General features: G+C 16.8%; 5 protein-coding genes across 5 annotated transcripts, besides 29 other annotated features; all 5 read left to right on the top strand. All coding sequences in view use genetic code 6, as the record gives it.

The window, feature by feature from the left end:
- Nucleotides 1-1,534: 1,534 nt before the first annotated feature.
- Nucleotides 1,535-1,590: a microsatellite.
- Nucleotides 1,574-1,628: a microsatellite.
- Nucleotides 1,578-1,624: a microsatellite.
- Nucleotides 1,580-1,621: a microsatellite.
- A 454-nt stretch (nt 1,629-2,082) lies between the features above and the next one.
- Nucleotides 2,083-2,126: a microsatellite.
- An 805-nt stretch (nt 2,127-2,931) lies between these two features.
- IMG5_132470 (methyltransferase like 3, putative) lies at nt 2,932-4,594 on the top strand (the record flags this gene model as incomplete). The annotated part of the gene is made up of 3 exons (XM_004031964.1): nt 2,932-2,943; nt 3,083-3,592; nt 3,735-4,594. 3 exons carry the CDS (start codon nt 2,932-2,934, stop codon nt 4,485-4,487), a joined length of 1,275 nt encoding a protein of 424 aa, XP_004032012.1. The 3' UTR covers nt 4,488-4,594.
- Nucleotides 2,945-3,015: a microsatellite.
- Nucleotides 3,033-3,081: a microsatellite.
- Nucleotides 3,608-3,698: a microsatellite.
- Nucleotides 4,595-4,944: 350 nt separating the features above from the next.
- On the top strand, nt 4,945-6,631 carry IMG5_132460 (MORN repeat protein; the record flags this gene model as incomplete). The annotated part of the gene is made up of 6 exons (XM_004031963.1): nt 4,945-5,474; nt 5,529-5,575; nt 5,715-6,010; nt 6,058-6,128; nt 6,316-6,381; nt 6,448-6,631. 6 exons carry the CDS (start codon nt 4,945-4,947, stop codon nt 6,629-6,631), a joined length of 1,194 nt encoding a protein of 397 aa, XP_004032011.1.
- Nucleotides 5,623-5,672: a microsatellite.
- Nucleotides 6,388-6,417: a microsatellite.
- A 189-nt stretch (nt 6,632-6,820) lies between the features above and the next one.
- Nucleotides 6,821-6,871: a microsatellite.
- A 46-nt stretch (nt 6,872-6,917) lies between these two features.
- IMG5_132450 (protein kinase domain protein) lies at nt 6,918-8,862 on the top strand (the record flags this gene model as incomplete). The annotated part of the gene is made up of 4 exons (XM_004031962.1): nt 6,918-7,695; nt 7,745-8,121; nt 8,169-8,531; nt 8,581-8,862. 4 exons carry the CDS (start codon nt 6,918-6,920, stop codon nt 8,860-8,862), a joined length of 1,800 nt encoding a protein of 599 aa, XP_004032010.1.
- Nucleotides 6,958-6,995: a microsatellite.
- Nucleotides 8,863-8,916: 54 nt separating the features above from the next.
- Nucleotides 8,917-8,962: a microsatellite.
- Nucleotides 8,945-9,007: a microsatellite.
- Nucleotides 9,008-9,360: 353 nt separating this feature from the next.
- Nucleotides 9,361-9,708, top strand: IMG5_132440 (poly polymerase family protein, putative; the record flags this gene model as incomplete). Its single annotated transcript, XM_004031961.1, has 1 exon — nt 9,361-9,708. One exon carries the CDS (start codon nt 9,361-9,363, stop codon nt 9,706-9,708), a length of 348 nt encoding a protein of 115 aa, XP_004032009.1.
- A 22-nt stretch (nt 9,709-9,730) lies between these two features.
- Nucleotides 9,731-9,791: a microsatellite.
- Nucleotides 9,744-9,796: a microsatellite.
- A 73-nt stretch (nt 9,797-9,869) lies between these two features.
- Nucleotides 9,870-9,911: a microsatellite.
- A 1,093-nt stretch (nt 9,912-11,004) lies between these two features.
- Nucleotides 11,005-11,073: a microsatellite.
- A 174-nt stretch (nt 11,074-11,247) lies between these two features.
- Nucleotides 11,248-11,295: a microsatellite.
- Nucleotides 11,296-11,471: 176 nt separating this feature from the next.
- Nucleotides 11,472-11,546: a microsatellite.
- A 389-nt stretch (nt 11,547-11,935) lies between these two features.
- Nucleotides 11,936-11,970: a microsatellite.
- Nucleotides 11,971-13,003: 1,033 nt separating this feature from the next.
- Nucleotides 13,004-13,064: a microsatellite.
- Nucleotides 13,065-13,213: 149 nt separating this feature from the next.
- IMG5_132430 (hypothetical protein) lies at nt 13,214-14,836 on the top strand (the record flags this gene model as incomplete). The annotated part of the gene is made up of 9 exons (XM_004031960.1): nt 13,214-13,270; nt 13,324-13,410; nt 13,553-13,646; nt 13,757-13,859; nt 13,916-14,051; nt 14,109-14,180; nt 14,278-14,382; nt 14,460-14,622; nt 14,676-14,836. 9 exons carry the CDS (start codon nt 13,214-13,216, stop codon nt 14,834-14,836), a joined length of 978 nt encoding a protein of 325 aa, XP_004032008.1.
- Nucleotides 14,194-14,270: a microsatellite.
- Nucleotides 14,423-14,458: a microsatellite.
- Nucleotides 14,837-15,517: 681 nt separating the features above from the next.
- Nucleotides 15,518-15,604: a microsatellite.
- Nucleotides 15,566-15,626: a microsatellite.
- A 1,082-nt stretch (nt 15,627-16,708) lies between these two features.
- Nucleotides 16,709-16,760: a microsatellite.
- Nucleotides 16,714-16,760: a microsatellite.
- Nucleotides 16,761-17,419: 659 nt separating this feature from the next.
- Nucleotides 17,420-17,494: a microsatellite.
- Between the last annotated feature and the right edge of the window lie 706 nt (nt 17,495-18,200).

The raw sequence follows: 18,200 nt of genomic DNA, 5'->3' as shown, positions 1-18,200 counted from the left end.
ACAAGAAACCAATGAAAGTTTAATAGGAGTATATTATTAAATGTTCAATAGAAAAAATTTAGGGGAAAAAAATATTCCTTAAGGCTATTGTAGAGGATAATTAAGGAATTATATATACGGAATGTTAGGCTTTATTTATTTCTGTTAATTGGAATATGTCGAAATTTAAGAAAATATTTTAAATTATTGATAATTTTGGTAAACCAGAATAATAATAAAGCATTTAATAATTAATCACTCCTTAACATATTGACTTGGAACATCCTGAATTTTTGTTTTAATAACATCATTTTTAAATGAAAAGAGCATTGCGATTTTATTTTGATTGAATTTAATATATATAAAGAATTTTTATTGATAAATAATTATATTTATTTATTATATTAATTCATATAACAATATTGGAAAAAATGATTTCTAATTATATTGTTCTTTTTATTAATTGAATGTAATATTTCTTGTGATTAATTTTAAAATATTTTTTTAATATGAAATATTTTTGTTTTTTATTAATTAAATGAATTATTTTAATGATTTATTTAATTATTTTAATTATGATATTATTTTTATTAGTATATATATATATATCTATTTATTCTTTTATAAAATATTATATTTATATTTATATAAAAAGTTTTATTAATTTTTATTAAAAAAAAATTAATATATTCTAGAAAAAAAAAAAATATAATAAAATTTAATAAATAAATTTTTACTTTTATTGTATAATTAAATAGATATTTATTTTAATATAACAAAAATTATAAAATTAATTAATATAATTATTAATATTATTTAAAAATATTCTATAATATTTAATTATATAATAAAAAATATAAATTATTATTAATTATTTGTCAAAAAAATTATCTTTTTATATAAAAAATTCATAAATTTATATTTTTATTACTAATATTAACATAATTAGAGGATGACCTTATATATTTATTATTATTAGCATTTAATTCAAACTAAAAATTATTTTATTTAACTGTATGTAAACTGGAATTTCTATAGACACTTTTATTTTTAATACTATTCAAAATAACTCCTATTTCTGACTTAAAATTGATATTTTCATTTTTAGATTATTTTAACATTTGATTAATTTTTGTTTCTTCTTATTTTAATATAGAAATATAAGTTTCTGCTAAAGAAATTGTTTTATCAGATTAATTAATTTACATATAATTCTATTTACGAACTTAATCTATTTTTTATTGTTTATACATTTAAATTTTATATCTTGTAGCTTCTCTTTGGTTTTATATTTATTTGCATTTAATTTGATTTCTATATGTATAATGATCATACTATTCTTTTACAGACATATCATTTATTTGAGATATTTTTTAAACTTTGACTTTTTCAAGATTTTTTTCTTATTAAATAACATTTTTTAATAAAGACATATATACTTTTTATTCATTTCTCTAATTTTTAATTTATTAAAATTTTTGATTTATTTCTTTTTATTATTCCATCTTTACATAATTAAACTTATTATTTTAATGATAAATTTAAAATTAAAGAAATATATATATATAATATATATATAAATATATATATAATATATATATATATATATATTTTATTTTTTATATATACTGTATTATTTTTTTATTTATTATCTAATTAAGCTAATCTTAAAGCTTATAGTTTTTTTTCTAAAATTTTCTTTTATCCTTTTTCTATTTATGCTTTCAATTTTTTATTTTCAATTTTTTTGTTTATATATTCTAATTCTTTCTTACTTTCTTTTTCAGCTCGAAGTTATAACCATTTAGAATATTTAAATTCTTATGCTATTTAACGTATTTTTTATGCATTTTTTTGTATTTAAGGTTTTTCGTATGGCAATCTAGCTTTTTTTAATATTTCTAATGTTTTTTTTATTGGAGTTGCTTCATAACTTTTTGTCTTTTTTTTATTTTATAATTTTTTATAAATTTCTATTATTTATTGCAACTCTTTATTATTTTTTTAACAGTATTTTAACGGATTTTATTCCTAGCTAATTTTTGGCATTGACATTTTATTTTTTTATTAATAAATTATAAAAATTAAATTTATACAAAAAACTAAAAAAAATATATTTTAATAATAAAAAAATTAAATTTTTATAAATTTTTTTAAAAAAAAAATAATAATAATTTCTATTAATTTCAAAATAAATGAAATTAAGATATTATTATTTATATAAAATATATATTAATAATTATTTTCAAAAAAGACAAAAAACAAAAATAATATTAATATAAATATATGGGTTCATCCAAATAAGAAAAAAATAAAAAAAAATGCCAAAATGAATTTGAAAAATTTTAAGAATCAATAGAAAGTCCAGAAAAACCCAACCAACTCGCTGCCCAGCTTTAATTTTCGAATTTCTAAAACCAATTATTTCCATAATACTAATATAATACAAATAATTTATAAATAAAGCATTAAATTTAATCTAAAATCCCTCTACCGCCATAAATTCCTTAATAGACTATAAAATATAATTTTTTGGAGTTTCCCCCTTAAAATACTTAAGAGTTTCGGGTAATTTTATTAGATTATTTTATTAGTGATTTATTTGATTATCCAATACATTCAGTTGAATTATTAGAAAATATTTTAGAAGCATTTTCTCATATTAAAGATTCTTCTTTTTTTATAAAAAAAATTGAATTAAAACCAATTTTATAAGAACTTCATGACAAAAAAGCAATAAAAATATAAGAATATGCAGTAGGAACTTAATTATATGATTTCATTATTGATTTAAATATAGAAAAAATAAAATAGCTCTCAAGAGAATTTTCAAAAGATAAACCTAAATGTATGCCTACATTAGATAAAAAAGCTTTACAAATTAATAATAATAATAAATAAATATTAAATTAATCTTAATAAAATTCATTAAATTCTATTAAATAAGTTTAAATGTCAAAAAGAGTATATATATATATATATATATATAATATATATATATATATATATATTTATATATATATTTAAAATATATATTTTTATAAATTTTAATGTATATTTATTATATGTATTTATATTTATTTTATTATTTATATTTTTTTAGGAAATCGAAGATTTATTAAATAAAAAAACGGGATTATAAAAAGAAGTAATAAATATGAGTAAAGAAAAAAGTAATTTATTAAATAAAATTTCAGCGGCTGAAGAACTTGCCCTTGCTAATTTTCGAAAATAAGGCTCTAAAAGGATTGATTATTGTGATTTTGGTACTCGCGAAAAATGCCAATAATCTCGAAATACAAACGTCCCGTGTACTAAATCACATTTTAAAAAAATTATTAGACCACATACTGATGAGAATTTAGGAAATTGTTCTTATTTAGATACTTGTAGACATATGGATTATTGTAAATTTGTACATTATGTTTTAGATGTTGATATGTATAATTTAAATACAGATAATATTTAAGAATAAAATGAAAAAAGATTAAATCCATAATGGATTAATTGTGATTTGAGATATATTGATTTCAATATTTTAGGTAAATTTAATGTCATAATGGCTGATCCACCATGGGATATACATATGACTTTGCCTTATGGGACATTAAAAGTAAAAATATATTTGTATATGTATATATATGAATATGAATATAAATATATATATATATATATATATATATATATATATATATATATATATATATATATATATATATTAATTTTTTTTTGTTTATATATTTATATAATATTAGGATAGAGAAATGAAAGCTATGAGAGTAGATATTTTGTAAGAAGAAGGTTTTATATTTTTATGGGTAACAGGAAGAGCTATGGAATTAGGAAGGGAATGTTTAATAAACTGGGGTTATAAGAGAGTTGAGGAAGTAATATGGATAAAAACCAATTAACTTTAAAGAATTATAAGGACTGGTAGGACTGGTCATTGGTTAAATCATTCTAAAGAACACTGTTTGGTTGGAATAAAAGGAAATCCTAAATTGAATAGAAAAGTGGACTGTGATGTAATAGTATCTGAAGTAAGGGAAACTAGTCGAAAACCAGATGAAATTTATAATTTGATAGAAAGATTGAGTCCAGGTGGTAAAAAAATCGAACTTTTTGGAAGACCGCATAATACTATGCCTGGATGGCTTACATTAGGAAATTAATTACCAGGTATATATTTAGAAGATTAGGATATAGTTGATAGGTATTAAGATGCATACCCAGATTCGGATCTATCCAAAGAAGAAATGGAAAGAAACAAAATTAGAATGAAAAATGAAAATGATATCGAAAATATCTATAATTCACATATTTAGAATATTCCGCCGTTTAAAACAAAGCAGTTGCAAAAAGATCTTAGTGTAGGAGTTGGGTTGGGATAATAGAATTAATAAGTTAGTCAAGGAGGATAAAGTTAGCTATTAGGAAGACAGTAGAATTAATAGTAATAATAAAATAATTAAAATGGAAATTCATAAACATAGATTAATTTTAAGTGATATTTATAAAAAAAAAATATACTTATTATATATATATATATATATATTTATTTGTATTTTTTGTATTATACAATAAGGAATTAATAATATTAGTTATTTATTATATATTTCTTTATTAAAAAAAAAAAAAATTAATTAATATAATCTATATTTATTAAAAATTTAATTTTAATATTATATATTTCAAACGAATAAATCAAAATAAAATTAACATTAAATAGTAAACAGACAAACAAACAAAAAATAATAAATTTTAAGTAGAAAAATATACAGTATTGTATTTTTTTGCTTAATTTTGAAAAAAAAAATACCATAACCTTTATTTTTATATTATAAAATAACTTTTAATATAAAGAAAAAAAAGAGAATAAGAATTTTTTTTTTTTTTTAAAGAAATAAATAAATAAAGCAAATCAAAATAAAAAGAACAAAAAAATAATAACAAACAAATAAATAAATGGGAAATAATTGTTGTGCAGGAGGTCCATAAGGAGACAAAGCAGGCGAAGTTTATGTATATCCTTAAAATCCGGACCAATCAATAGTAATAGATGATAATTAAAACATAAACTAACATACAAGTAAGGCTGAAAAAGTAACTGTAAAAGCAAATAACGTAAATACAAAATCCGTAGATAAAATCGAACAAACACAAGAAGAATAATAAAATAATTAAGAAATATAGGAATAAAATCATTAAAAAAAATAATGCTTTGAATCTTAATTAGTTAATAAATAAGAATAATAAAAACATAAAGTTCAATAATTAGAAGAGTTATAATAAGTTCATGCACCGAATCCTATTATAGCCAAAAGAATACCATAAGTACCTAATTATGATAACATTGCGACTAAAAAATCATATGAAAAGTGCGGAGAATTCTAATTTGATTAAGATTTTGATGAAGATAAGTCCTTGCCGATTTTAGGACCATATGAATTTGAAAATTAAGCTGTTTATATAGGATAATGGAAAAACGGATAAAGGTAAAAATATATATATAAATAAATAAAACAAACAAAAATAAATATAAATAAAAGAAATGGAAAGGGTAAATAATATTGGTCAGATGGTTCTTTTTACGAAGGTAATATTTTTATTTTATTTTAAATTAAATTAAATTTGAAATTCAAAATATATTATATTATATATATATATATATATATATATATATATATATATATTTGCAATTATTTTTTCATTATATAAAAACAATATAAAATAAGGATATTGGAGAAATAATATGGCAAATGGAAAAGGTAGATTAATTCATGCAGATGGTGATGTATATGAAGGAGAATGGAAAAACGATAAAGCACATGGAAAAGGTTTCTATGATCATACTGATGGAGCTAGATATGATGGAGAATGGTATGAAGATAAATAAAATGGATATGGAGTTGAAACTTGGCCTGATGGAGCTAAGTATGATGGACATTATGATGTTGGAAAAAAACATGGGCTGGGTACTTTTTTCTGGGCTGATGGATCTAAATATACAGGATAGTTTATTAATAATAATGTATTTTTTAAATTTTATTTTTGTTTAAAGATTTATGTATATAATAGATACATGGATAGGGCACTTATGAATGGGCAGATGGAAGAAAATATGATGGTGAGTGGAATAATAATAAAATGTAAATTTTTATAAAAAGAAATTTGTATTTATTTATTTATAAAAATATAATTAAATTAATGTAATTTTTTTAATAAATAATTTAATTAATAAAATAAATATATAATATTTATCTTAAAATATATAAATAGTTATTATCATTTATTAATTTTAAATGTATATTTATTGTTTTTATATAATAAATAAAGGGATGGTAAAGGAAAATTCTAATGGGCTGACGGTAGAAAATATGATGGTGAATATTTAGATGATAAGTATTTTATATATATACATATATATATATATATATAAATTATTTTTTTAAATTAAATCTTATAAAGAAAGCATGGTTATGGTATTTTTGAATGGCCTGATGGAAGAAAATATTAAGGAAATTGGGAAAATGGCAAATAACATGGAATTGGAGTGTATATAGGTTCTAATGGATAAGAAAGAGAAGGTGAATGGGTTAATGGAAAAAGAGTTAAATGGTCTAAAAAAAGGGGCGATGAAGATTAAGAATGATACATATACATATTAATTTATTTGGAAAAATATTTTTTTTATAAAATTAAGCATATATAATTTAATATATATATATTTATTGTTTTTTGTTTGTTTAATATTATATTAATAAATTTACTTTGTTTATCTATTAAATATTTTTTTTATATATATATATTTTAAGTAAAATGAATTTTATATTATTATGATATTTTTTTTTTTTTAATAAAATTAATAATTTTTATTTTTTTAATAAATTAACTTAATAAAATAATTAAAATTAAAGGTATTCACTAAATCATATAGTATGTTTATTTAAATATTATATATATATAAGCAAAATTACTATTATATAATAATAAAATTAAATAATAAAATAATTAAAATACATATATATATATATTATTAATGGGTAGTAAAATAAATAAATATCCTACAGTCGATAAAAAGTTTAAAAAATATATATATATATTTGTATATTTTTTTTTTAAATACAAGTATTAAACTAACTTCTTTTTTTGATGACAGTGATAAAAATAAATAGCAAACAAAAAAAATATGGCAAAAACCAACTAAAGATTAAGAAATTCTGAACAAAAAAATATTTTTATTATAGTCCAAATTTTATAAAAAAAGCAAATCTAAATAAAAATTAAAGACAAGACATTATTATATAGATGACTCGAACTTATATGTATCCAAAAGTGAGAAATCTGAAAAAATATAAGGCTTTTTGAATCTTAATTGTTGTAAATTAGACATTCTAGAAAATATAGACATAAAACAATTTAATTAAACGTCTCTAATGTAAGGATTTCGATTAATTAGAAACGGGAAATACATTGAAATATATACAGACGATCAATTGATATTTAAAGAATGGAGAAATGTTATAACATTAAATGCAATTTAGTAAAACTTTCACGAAGATTTTATAGTCACAAAAATTATTGGGAAAGGTTCCTTTGCAAAGGTTTATTTAGCAACAAAAAAATAAAATAATTAATAATATGCAATTAAAGCTTTTAATAAAGAATTTATGTTAAATTAACACAAAGGTAAAGAATCCTTAATAAATGAAATAAGTACAAAAACCTATTTTTATTTAAATACATATATATATATAATCATTAGTTGTAATGAGAAATTTAAGAAATGAGCATTTAATAAATCTATATGAAGTATATGAAACAGCTAATTCGATATATTTTGTAGTCGATATTATTAATGGAGGGGAGCTTTTACATAGATTAAGGGAAAAAAAAACCATAAAAGAATCTGATTTAAAAAATTTGATAAGAAATTTATTATTAGGGCTTTAATATTTGCATTAAAAATAAATTATGCATAGAGATTTAAAACCTGAAAATCTTTTATTAAAATCAAAAGAAAATGATTATGATTTGGTTATTGCAGATTTAGGACTGGCCACTTTTACTAATATTAAAAATATTTTATTTAAAAGATGTGGTACTCCAGGTTTTGTAGCACCAGAAGTTTTAGCATATTAAGTATATTTAAATTTTATATTTATTAATTTTTATTATCTCTTTTATAGGATGGAGGAAGCTTTTATGATGTTAAATGTGATATATATTCAGCAGGAGTGATATTTTATTTATTGCTAACAGGAAAACAACCATTTGAAGGTAAAGACTATAAAGCAATACTAAGAGCTAATAGAGAAAGTAATATATAATATGATATTCCTGAACTTGATACTGTTTCTATAGATGCTAAAGATTTACTTATAAAAATGTTAAGGTCTAATCCTTCCGAAAGATTTTCGGCTAGTGAATGCTTAGGACATCCGTTTTTAAATTAAAGTTAAGATTAATAAAATTATTAAAATTTAGAATTTGCTTAATAAAATTTAAAAAATTACGAAGTTGGCTATTTGTCAAATATAAGGAATAAAAATGTAAAAAATATAATTCTTTTTTATTATTTTAAATATAAATATATATTAGTAAACAGATTCTTAAGAATAAATTGGTTCTTTAGCACTTCATTCGAATGGAATTCCGGCTATGAATGGAAATATTGATACTATGGGTAGTTTAAGTAATTATAGTAATGCTAATTTAGGTAATAAAGAAAATAAAGAATTAGTTTAGTCGAAGTTCTCGACTAGAGCAAAAACAGAGAGTATTGATTCGAATATTTTAAAAAATTAATTACATTTAGAAGTTAAAAATAAAGAAAAGAATAATTTACATAAAATGGCTATTTAAAATAATATGAATAAATGAAAAAAAATACATATATTAATTTATTTACTATATATATATTTATTTTATTATTATTTTTACTAAATAAATAAAATTATATAAATAAATTATAATTTTATAATTCAAAAAAAAAAATTTAAATTATTATTGTATACAAAAAAAAAAAAACTCAATATGGCCGAAAAAAAACTCGAGCTTAAATAAACATAAAATAAACGCTCTACATGCCGTTATTGTAAACATAGAATTGAATAAGGATTATAACTAAAGTCATTATCAGCTAAATAATTTACTCCTTCAAAATAAACATTTGATTGCTATCATTTAAAATGCTTTTAATTAAAAGGCGAATTCTAGAATTTGGACGCTTTAGAAATTCCGGGATATTATGATTTAAAATAAGAATAAAAAGTAGAGGTGATTGATTTTTTTAAGGGTGTAAATTAAAATTAAATTGTAAAAAAAAAACCAAAATAGGAAGAAATGAAACAAAAAACTAAATCAAAAACTAATTAAAAAATGCATAAAAACAGATAAGTTATGGGATACACAGATGAATAATTAGATTTGTATAATCAATATAAGGAATTTTATGGGGAAAAAACAAGTACAGAATTAAAATAAATACTCCATATTAATGATTAAGCGAAAACAGGGAATAAATAATAATTGATAGACAAATGTGCTGATGGTAAAACACTAGGAAAAATACCTAAATGTCCAATATGTCATGGAGGAAAATTAAGATTTGATTATATCAATGGAAATTATAAATGTCCAGGATATATGGAAGATGAAGAATTTAAATACTGTAATAAATTATTTTCAATGGAAGATATAGAAAGATAGGAATGGATAGAGTAATGATTAAAAAAACATAATAAAACTAATATATAAAAGATTATATATATATAAATATATATATATATATATATATATATATATATATATTATAAAAAAAAAAAAATTAATAATTTAATATTTATTTCATTATTATAAATATTACTTAATTTTTTATATAATGAATATAAATTTTTTTTAATTTATTAAATATTTTTTTAATTTTTTAATAATTATTATATATATATATACTTATAATTATTTTATTAATTAATAAAATAATTAATATTAAATTATATAAATTATAAAAATGTAAAATACTTCCATATATTCAATTAAAGACTATCCCTTAAACAAAAATTCTGTTTTTTTCGAATCCGAAAAACAAATAATAAAACCTTATTATAAACTTTCAGAATAAACATAATTTGACTATAGTAAAATAAAAAATTAATTTTTTTAAAAAAATATAATAAAGGTAGGATAATAAATGAATTTAAATAAATAACAGAATCAAAATAATGTATAATTTCATAATTGATATTTTACTTACAAGTTTATTTTGATATTCTCAAAAGAAAAATAGAAAAAACAAATCCATAAAATCACCAATAAGATTTATTAGAAATTATTAAAAACTTTAAAATAGGAATAATCGGTTGTGGAAATATTGGAATAAGTTTATTAAATTCAATTTTTTTTTTAATAGGCTATATAGACATGAACAACATTCATGTATCAACCCGAAGACCAGAAAGCCTAATTAAATATGAAGAAATAGGACTTAATATATATTTTGATAATGACAGGTTAATTGAATAATGTGATATTATATTTTTATGCGTTCCTCCTAGTTTAGATAATTGGGCAATAATTGAATTAAGGCAAAGCTTTGAAAATCGAATAAATAATCAAAAAAAGAAATTATTACCTATGATTTTTTCAGTTATTTCTAATGTCAATATCAACAAAATTTAAAAATTGTTAATTAATAATAATATATATATAAGGACGAATATTTAAAATTATCAAAAAATTGATTCTGAAAAAAATTTTGGTTTATAAATTTTCTAAGATTTAAAGTTAGTTAAATAAATACTTATTACATTTTAGTATGTTTTTGAGAAAGATAATTTAAATGAAGATACTTTTTCATTTTAATAAATTAGCCCTTATATTCTTAAAGCTTTTATAGGATATGAAAATGTAGAAGAATACAGTAAAATTATTTAATAATAAGCTGTAGATTAATATATATAAAGATTTAATGTTTATAAAGAAATATTTGAAAGTATAATTAATGAGAAAAAAAATTGAAGTAAATATTAATATTAATTATATTATTATTATATTATTATTATTATTATTATTATTATTATTATTATTATTATTTTAAAAAATATCTTCAATTAATAAATATTTTAATTTTTAATTTTAAAAAACTAACATTTTTTTTTTTTATTAAATATTATTAAATACTAAATTATTTATATTTTATTGAATAAATATTATTATTTATAAAACTAAAATAAACTTTTTAGAATATTATAATAATTTTTTAAAAATATATATTTAATATATTTAATTTATATAATATTTTTATATTTTAATATAAATAGCATAAAATTTAAAATATATATTTAAATCTAAATTATTCTTAAAAATAAAAAAATATAATAAATATAAATATTTATTTATATGAAAAATTTACGAACTAAATCATAAGATTAATTTTTAATCCTTTTATATAACAATTATTAAAATTAATAAAATCTTATTTATATATAAAAAAATTATTAATTAATTTATAAATTTTATAAATTTAAATAGAAATTTTTAATTTTTATAAATTTATTAAATTTAAAGTTTAATATCTAAATTATATGATTAAATAATTTAAGTGAAAAAAACAATATACGAAAAAAATAATTTAAAATAAAAAAAATATTAACATTTTAGTATTTCTAATATATAGTATTTTATCGAGTATAGTATAAGTTTTTTTAAAGACATAGTAAATCAATAAATTATAATATTATATAGTCATAGTATTTATAATTAATATTTTTATGTTTTTTTTTTTCAAAAAAAAAGAAATATTTTTGTGAATAAATAGTCTATTTATATAAAATGAGAAATTCTTCAAAATTATTGAAGTTTATTTATGAACAAATAAATAAATAAATATTTTTTTTAATTTGGATAATATATAAATTTGTCTAATTTTATATCAATAAAATAAAATAAGTTAGTTAAAAAGTAAAAATTAAAAAAATAAAAATATAAAAATGAAAGATTTAATACCTATAATATAAAGTATGAAGCGATAAATTATTGTAATCAAAATTAACTTTTTAAGCCTAAAAGAATGAATAGTGAAAAATAAAAAATCATTTAGTAAAATTAATATGGATTATTTTGTTTCTTTAGTAATAATAATATACATTATTTTATTTTAAAATTAATGAATTTATAGTTTTAATGAAAATTTTAACAATTTCTAAGATTTCTTGTATATTTTTAAATGATTATTTGATTGGAACCTAAGAGAGATAAAATCGGATTTAAGTATTTATTATATATAATGGTTTTTTAATCATATTTAGGTTTAAAAATTAAAGATGCCTTTTGAAATTATTATTGAAAAACACACATAATAGTTCTTATATAAATTATAGAAAAAACTTTGAATTTTATTTATAAAATTTAATTTAATAGATGATTATGATATAATTAATAAAAATATATGTATTCATTACAAAAATTAATAAATTTAACCCTTTTAGTATATCAATATTTTAGTAATTTATAGATTTTTTAAAAAGTTTCGAGATATTCTAAAGCTAGATTAATCTAAATGCTTCATTTTTTCTCTAATATTTTTTAATAAGTACAAAACACATTAATAAATAGTTACTCTTTTGGCTTATATAGAAAATAAAATTAATATTATTGATTTAGAAATTTACAGTAATTAAGCTTATTAAAAAAAATATTTTAACAATTCAAACTATAAATACCTTATTAGGATATATTCTTATATAAGAAGATAAAGTAGATTATACAAGATCTAATATAATATAATAATTATCTATATTTTTTTGTTAAATAAATAAACTAATTGAAAGAAATAATTAGCATTTGTTTTATAGGATAAGGAAAAAACATTATATTTTTATAAATGATTAATAAAAAACTAAAATACATAAAAATATGAATATTTTGATTATATAAGGACAAGAAGCTATAAAAACTTAAAGAAATTTATTAAATAAGTCAATTGAATAAAATTAATATGTTTGATATTTTTATTTTTTTTAAAAAAAAGAAAGAATAAAATAATATTTTTATAAAAAGAAAAATATTAATAATATTATTTTTATTTTCAAAAATTAATATTTTTCATATCCATTTCTTAAAAAAATAAAAAATGATAAGAAATAATTTAAATAAATTCTTATTTTTATAATCCAAAAATTTCATTCATCATAATAAATTAATTTTCAGGTCTTCCTCTTTTATACCACCTGATATGCCTGAATAAACAATTAAAAAGATTGAATAATTAGAAAGTTCTCAGCCATTTTTCGTACACATAATAAAAAAAATTAAAATTTATTGTTATTAAATTAATAAACAAAGGATAGATTAATATTTTTTGATCCAGATATAATGGCTTCACTGCCTCCGATTCTGAATTTTTTTGATCCTGTGGTCGAATAAGGAAAAGTATTATAATATTTTACAAAATAACATATACAAAAAAAAAAAAAAAAAAAAAAAGGATTTATTAGTTTTTTTAAATTCATTAGGTATTCCTTGGTATTTTATATATTTTTTGTTTCTATTAATATTATAAAATATTATTTAGGTGGGGTGTGATAAGTTTGACTTGTATTTTTTTAAGAACTTCAATTCTTCCATTAATTTATATTTAATTTAAAAGAACAAGCAAATTAACAGCTGTAAATAATAAATATTAAATATAATTAAATATTATAAAATAAAATAATTATTATATATAATTAAAAGATCTATTATATATATTATATATTTATTTATTTTTTTCTTTAAGATTGCCCCAGTATTAATTCAAGTTGCAAAATTAGTAAATGCAACAGAATTAACAAAAAAAAAAAAATTTTTTTAATTGGTAAATGTAGTTTTCATATTATTAAGTATACATAATAATAAATAAATAAATTTATAATACTTTTTTTTAATTTTTATTTAGAACTTAAAAGTTAAAGTTTTATAGATTGTTTCTTTATAATTTATTTAATATTCCAATTATTATTACCATGATATGGAGTATAAGAAGAACTATGGTAGAAGAAAGTGTTAAAAGCTCATCTTTTTTATGGGTTCCTGTAAATATAAAAATAAAAAAATGCATTTAATTTTTTACTTTTTTTTTTTAATAAAAGAGTCTTGTAAACATAGATCCTTATTTTATACTTCCTACATTAGCGATAGCAGGATATTATATGAATATGCAAGTAAAGAATACATTATATATATATATATATATATATATATATATATATATATATATATATATATATATATATATATATATTTATAATATAAAAATAGAGATTTATTACTCCTGAAAATAAACACACAATAATTTCTAAAATAAGAGGTTATATTTAAATTTTAATAATTCTATGGCTTCCTTTACTTAGTAATTGGCCTGCTGTATTATTTTAATTATATTTTTTTAAATAAATAATTCTACATATATATATATATATATATATATATATATAATATAGGCTATTTAATGGTATGTTTTAAATAATGCAATTTATAGTTTAATTTAAATAAGTTTACTTATTCATCCGAAATTTGTTTCGTTTGTTTAACCAAAAATGCTTTTGTATTAATTTCTTCTTAAATGTGTTGAATATGATAAAGTACAATCCGAAACATTAATAGGTAGAATTTATCATTTTTTTTATTAAAAAAAAAATTATTTTTTTAATTTATAGAAAGTATTAATACTGGTGAAGAAAGTTTTAAAGATAAATGTATAAAGGAAGAAGTTTTAGTTTAATAAATGGAATAAATGCTTAAAAAATTAAATGCGGAAGCTATTGATGAATAATTAAAAGAAGCAAATGAACTGTCAATAAATGATTTGAAATTTTGATTAATTATTTCATTTTTTATATATAAATATGCATTTTTTATGTAAAAAGTAAAATAAAAATAATATATTTAATTAAAAAATATAAAAAATCTTTAGTTTATAGTAAATATAATAACTTTTTAAGTCGAATTTAAATAATTTCTTAATATATCTTTAAAAAAAAATAAAATTAAAATATTTTAAAAACAAAAACAACTAAAATCAAAAATCAAATTAACAAAAGAAATATTATGTTTATTATATTTATTTATTTTTTTTAAATAAAAATATTAATAAAATTTAAACAAATGAATAATTCATAAGACTCTAATTTCTAAGAAGTAAAAAAAAATTGATAAATAAAAAATATTAACAATAATAAAGAATTAATAATTATATGAAAAACGTCCATAGACATCATAAACTGGAATTAAAAGAAATAATAGTCAAATTGAAAATGAAAATAGAAGAATATCGATTAATGATAATAAGCATCCTTTATAAGAAAAAACAAACAAAAAGTAAATAAAAGGTTAGAAATAGTATAAAATAAGACCAATTACGGGAAACAGTAAGAAAAGTGCATATAACATATATCAAAATAATAATTAATCATAAAAATCATTAAAATCAAGGTAATTATTTATAAAAACTATATATTTTTTAATATATATATATATGTTTTTTATTAATAATTCCTGGATATATATATAATTAAATTTATATATATAAACATATATATATATATATATATATTATATATATTTATATAAATATAAATATATATATTTTTTTGTATAAATCTAAATATTTTTCTTTCTTTTTGTGTTTATATATATATATTTTTATATATATAATAAAGTTAGGTTGTAGATTTGAAAATAATTAATGAAAATATTTTCGATAAAAAAATAGTGCCAAATAAAATTAGCAATGATAAAGTTCAATTTTATATATATTTTATAAGTTATTTGTACATTTTTTAAAATAGGAATAATTATACTAAACTAATTATTAATATAAACAACTAATTAATTAACTTACTGAATAAAATTTAAAATTGAAAACAAAAATTTTAAATTTAGAAGTATTTTTAATTATCTGTTTTTTAACTTTTTAAAAAAATTTATAAACAAATATAGAGAGAAGCAAATAAATTTGAAAGAATTATTGAAGAAAACAGTCTTTAATAAATTAATTATTATTAAAACAACAATAGTTCAAAAGAAGTAATTTTTTTAATAAAAAAATATGATTTTTAATTTAATTTAATTTTATAAAGTCTGCATTAAGTATTAGATTAAGAAAATAATTAAAAGATTCACTAAAAGATCTAATTTAATTAAAATAAGAATTTTAAAATTTTAAAAAATAGACACATATAACAAAATAATAAGAATTATTAGTAAATAAATTAGAATTTTTAATTTTTTTAAACTAAAAAAAACATTAAATTTATATTAGATTGAAATTAATGTATATAGGGAATAATGTTAGAATTTATAAAGTAAATTAGAATAATGTATTAAGTTAAATTAGGATTTCGGTTTGTAAAATATTTTAAATAAAAATAAATAATTACTATTTAATGAAAAACAAAAAGTTAATAAGTAAATGGAACAGAAAAAGAAGGAAGTGAATTAAGTAAAAAAGTATAAAATTTAAAAAAAGATAATCTAGAAATGGCAGTTTTTATATAAAAACTTGAAAAAGAATTAACTGAATAATAGGTAATTTAATTTTATATATTTTTATTTTTAATTTAAAAAAAAAAAAAAAAAAAAAAAAGTTAAAAGAAAAATAAATAGATTAATAATTAAAAAAATTATAAAAAGAAAAAACTTTTACACAAAAATAGATTAATTAATAAGAAGAAGAAATAAAAAAATTAAGAAATGATAATAATTAAAATAATAATAATAAAAGTAATAATAATTAATAATAAACTAATGTTTTTTAAGAAATGAATATGAAATTAAAAATTGAACTTGAAAAATTAAATAAAGATTTTAATAAGAATAATTTAAAACTTTAATAAGCAAATGATAAAAATAAAGAATTAGAAGATAAATTAAAAGATTAATAAAATATATTATAAGTTATATTAAATATATACTTTATTATTAATTTTTATAAAATATATTTTTATTTATTAAAAGACAGAAACCAAATAAAAGGATTATTTTAAAAAACTATATTATGAAGAATTAGATAAATATAAAATATTTGAATAATAATAATAAGCTTAAGTATTTAATAATTAAAAATAAGCAATAGTAAATATTTATGAATAAAATTTAAATGAAATAGATTAAATTCAAGAATAATATCCAAATAATCAATAAAAATTTAAAAAAAATTAAGAAAATATTTAAATTGTTTAAGAAAATTAAATAAATTTATTTTCAAAATATCAAAAGAAAATTTTAGATAGGGTAAATCATTTTGATGTGTAAAAATTAGGAAAAGATTTGAAATTTTGTTTGAAAAAAAATCAAATTTAATATTAGAGTATTGAAAATTATTTTCACAGTTAAAATTCAAAAATATCTATTTCTAATATAGTCTAAATTCTATAAAAGTTTTTATATAAATAAAAAAAAAATATATATATAAATATATGCATATATCTGAATATATATATATATATATATATATATATATATATATATATATATAAATTATATTTAGATTTCCTTTTTGTGTTTAAAATGATGATGAGGCTATTTTGATTGCAAGATATACTGTTGAAGATAATTCAGAAGATAAAATTTAATTTGATGAAAATAGAACTAATAATATTAGTGTAATAAAGGCTGTTTTTAAAGATTTAATAGGAAAATATGATATTATTACACTTGAAGAAGAACTTTAATATTATTAAGAAATATCTTAAGTAAATTTATGTTTTTTATAATATACTAAAATAAATTTATTTATATTTATTAGCTCTTTACGAAGTTTTATTCAGGATTAAAAGATAATATTCTTTTGTATTCAAAATAAAAGAAAGGTAATTTTAATGAAGATTTAGGAATTTGTAAATACGAATATTTGGAAAAAGCTATGTAATATAATGATGTTATTGTTTCTGGGAAATAACTAGATTATATTATAAGTTAAATATACTAGTTTTCTAAAAATACAGATGTGGTTTATTATGATAAGCTCTTAGATTATTTTAATGTTAAAGTTTTGGAATAAAATAAATAACTAATTATTAAAAAATATTAAAAATAGCTATCAGATGATGATATAAATTAATAAAAAAAATAAAAAGAATAAAAATATAATTTAAATGAAGAAAATTAAACTTAATAATAATATGAATGAATAAAGAATAAAAGCTGATTTTTTTTTTTTTTTTTAAGATAAAATATAAAAA

This window comes from Ichthyophthirius multifiliis (assembly GCF_000220395.1).
Source record: "Ichthyophthirius multifiliis unplaced genomic scaffold scaff_1120509251033, whole genome shotgun sequence".
NCBI lineage: Eukaryota > Ciliophora > Oligohymenophorea > Hymenostomatida > Ichthyophthirius > Ichthyophthirius multifiliis.
This window is presented reverse-complemented; position numbering and strand designations above follow the sequence as displayed.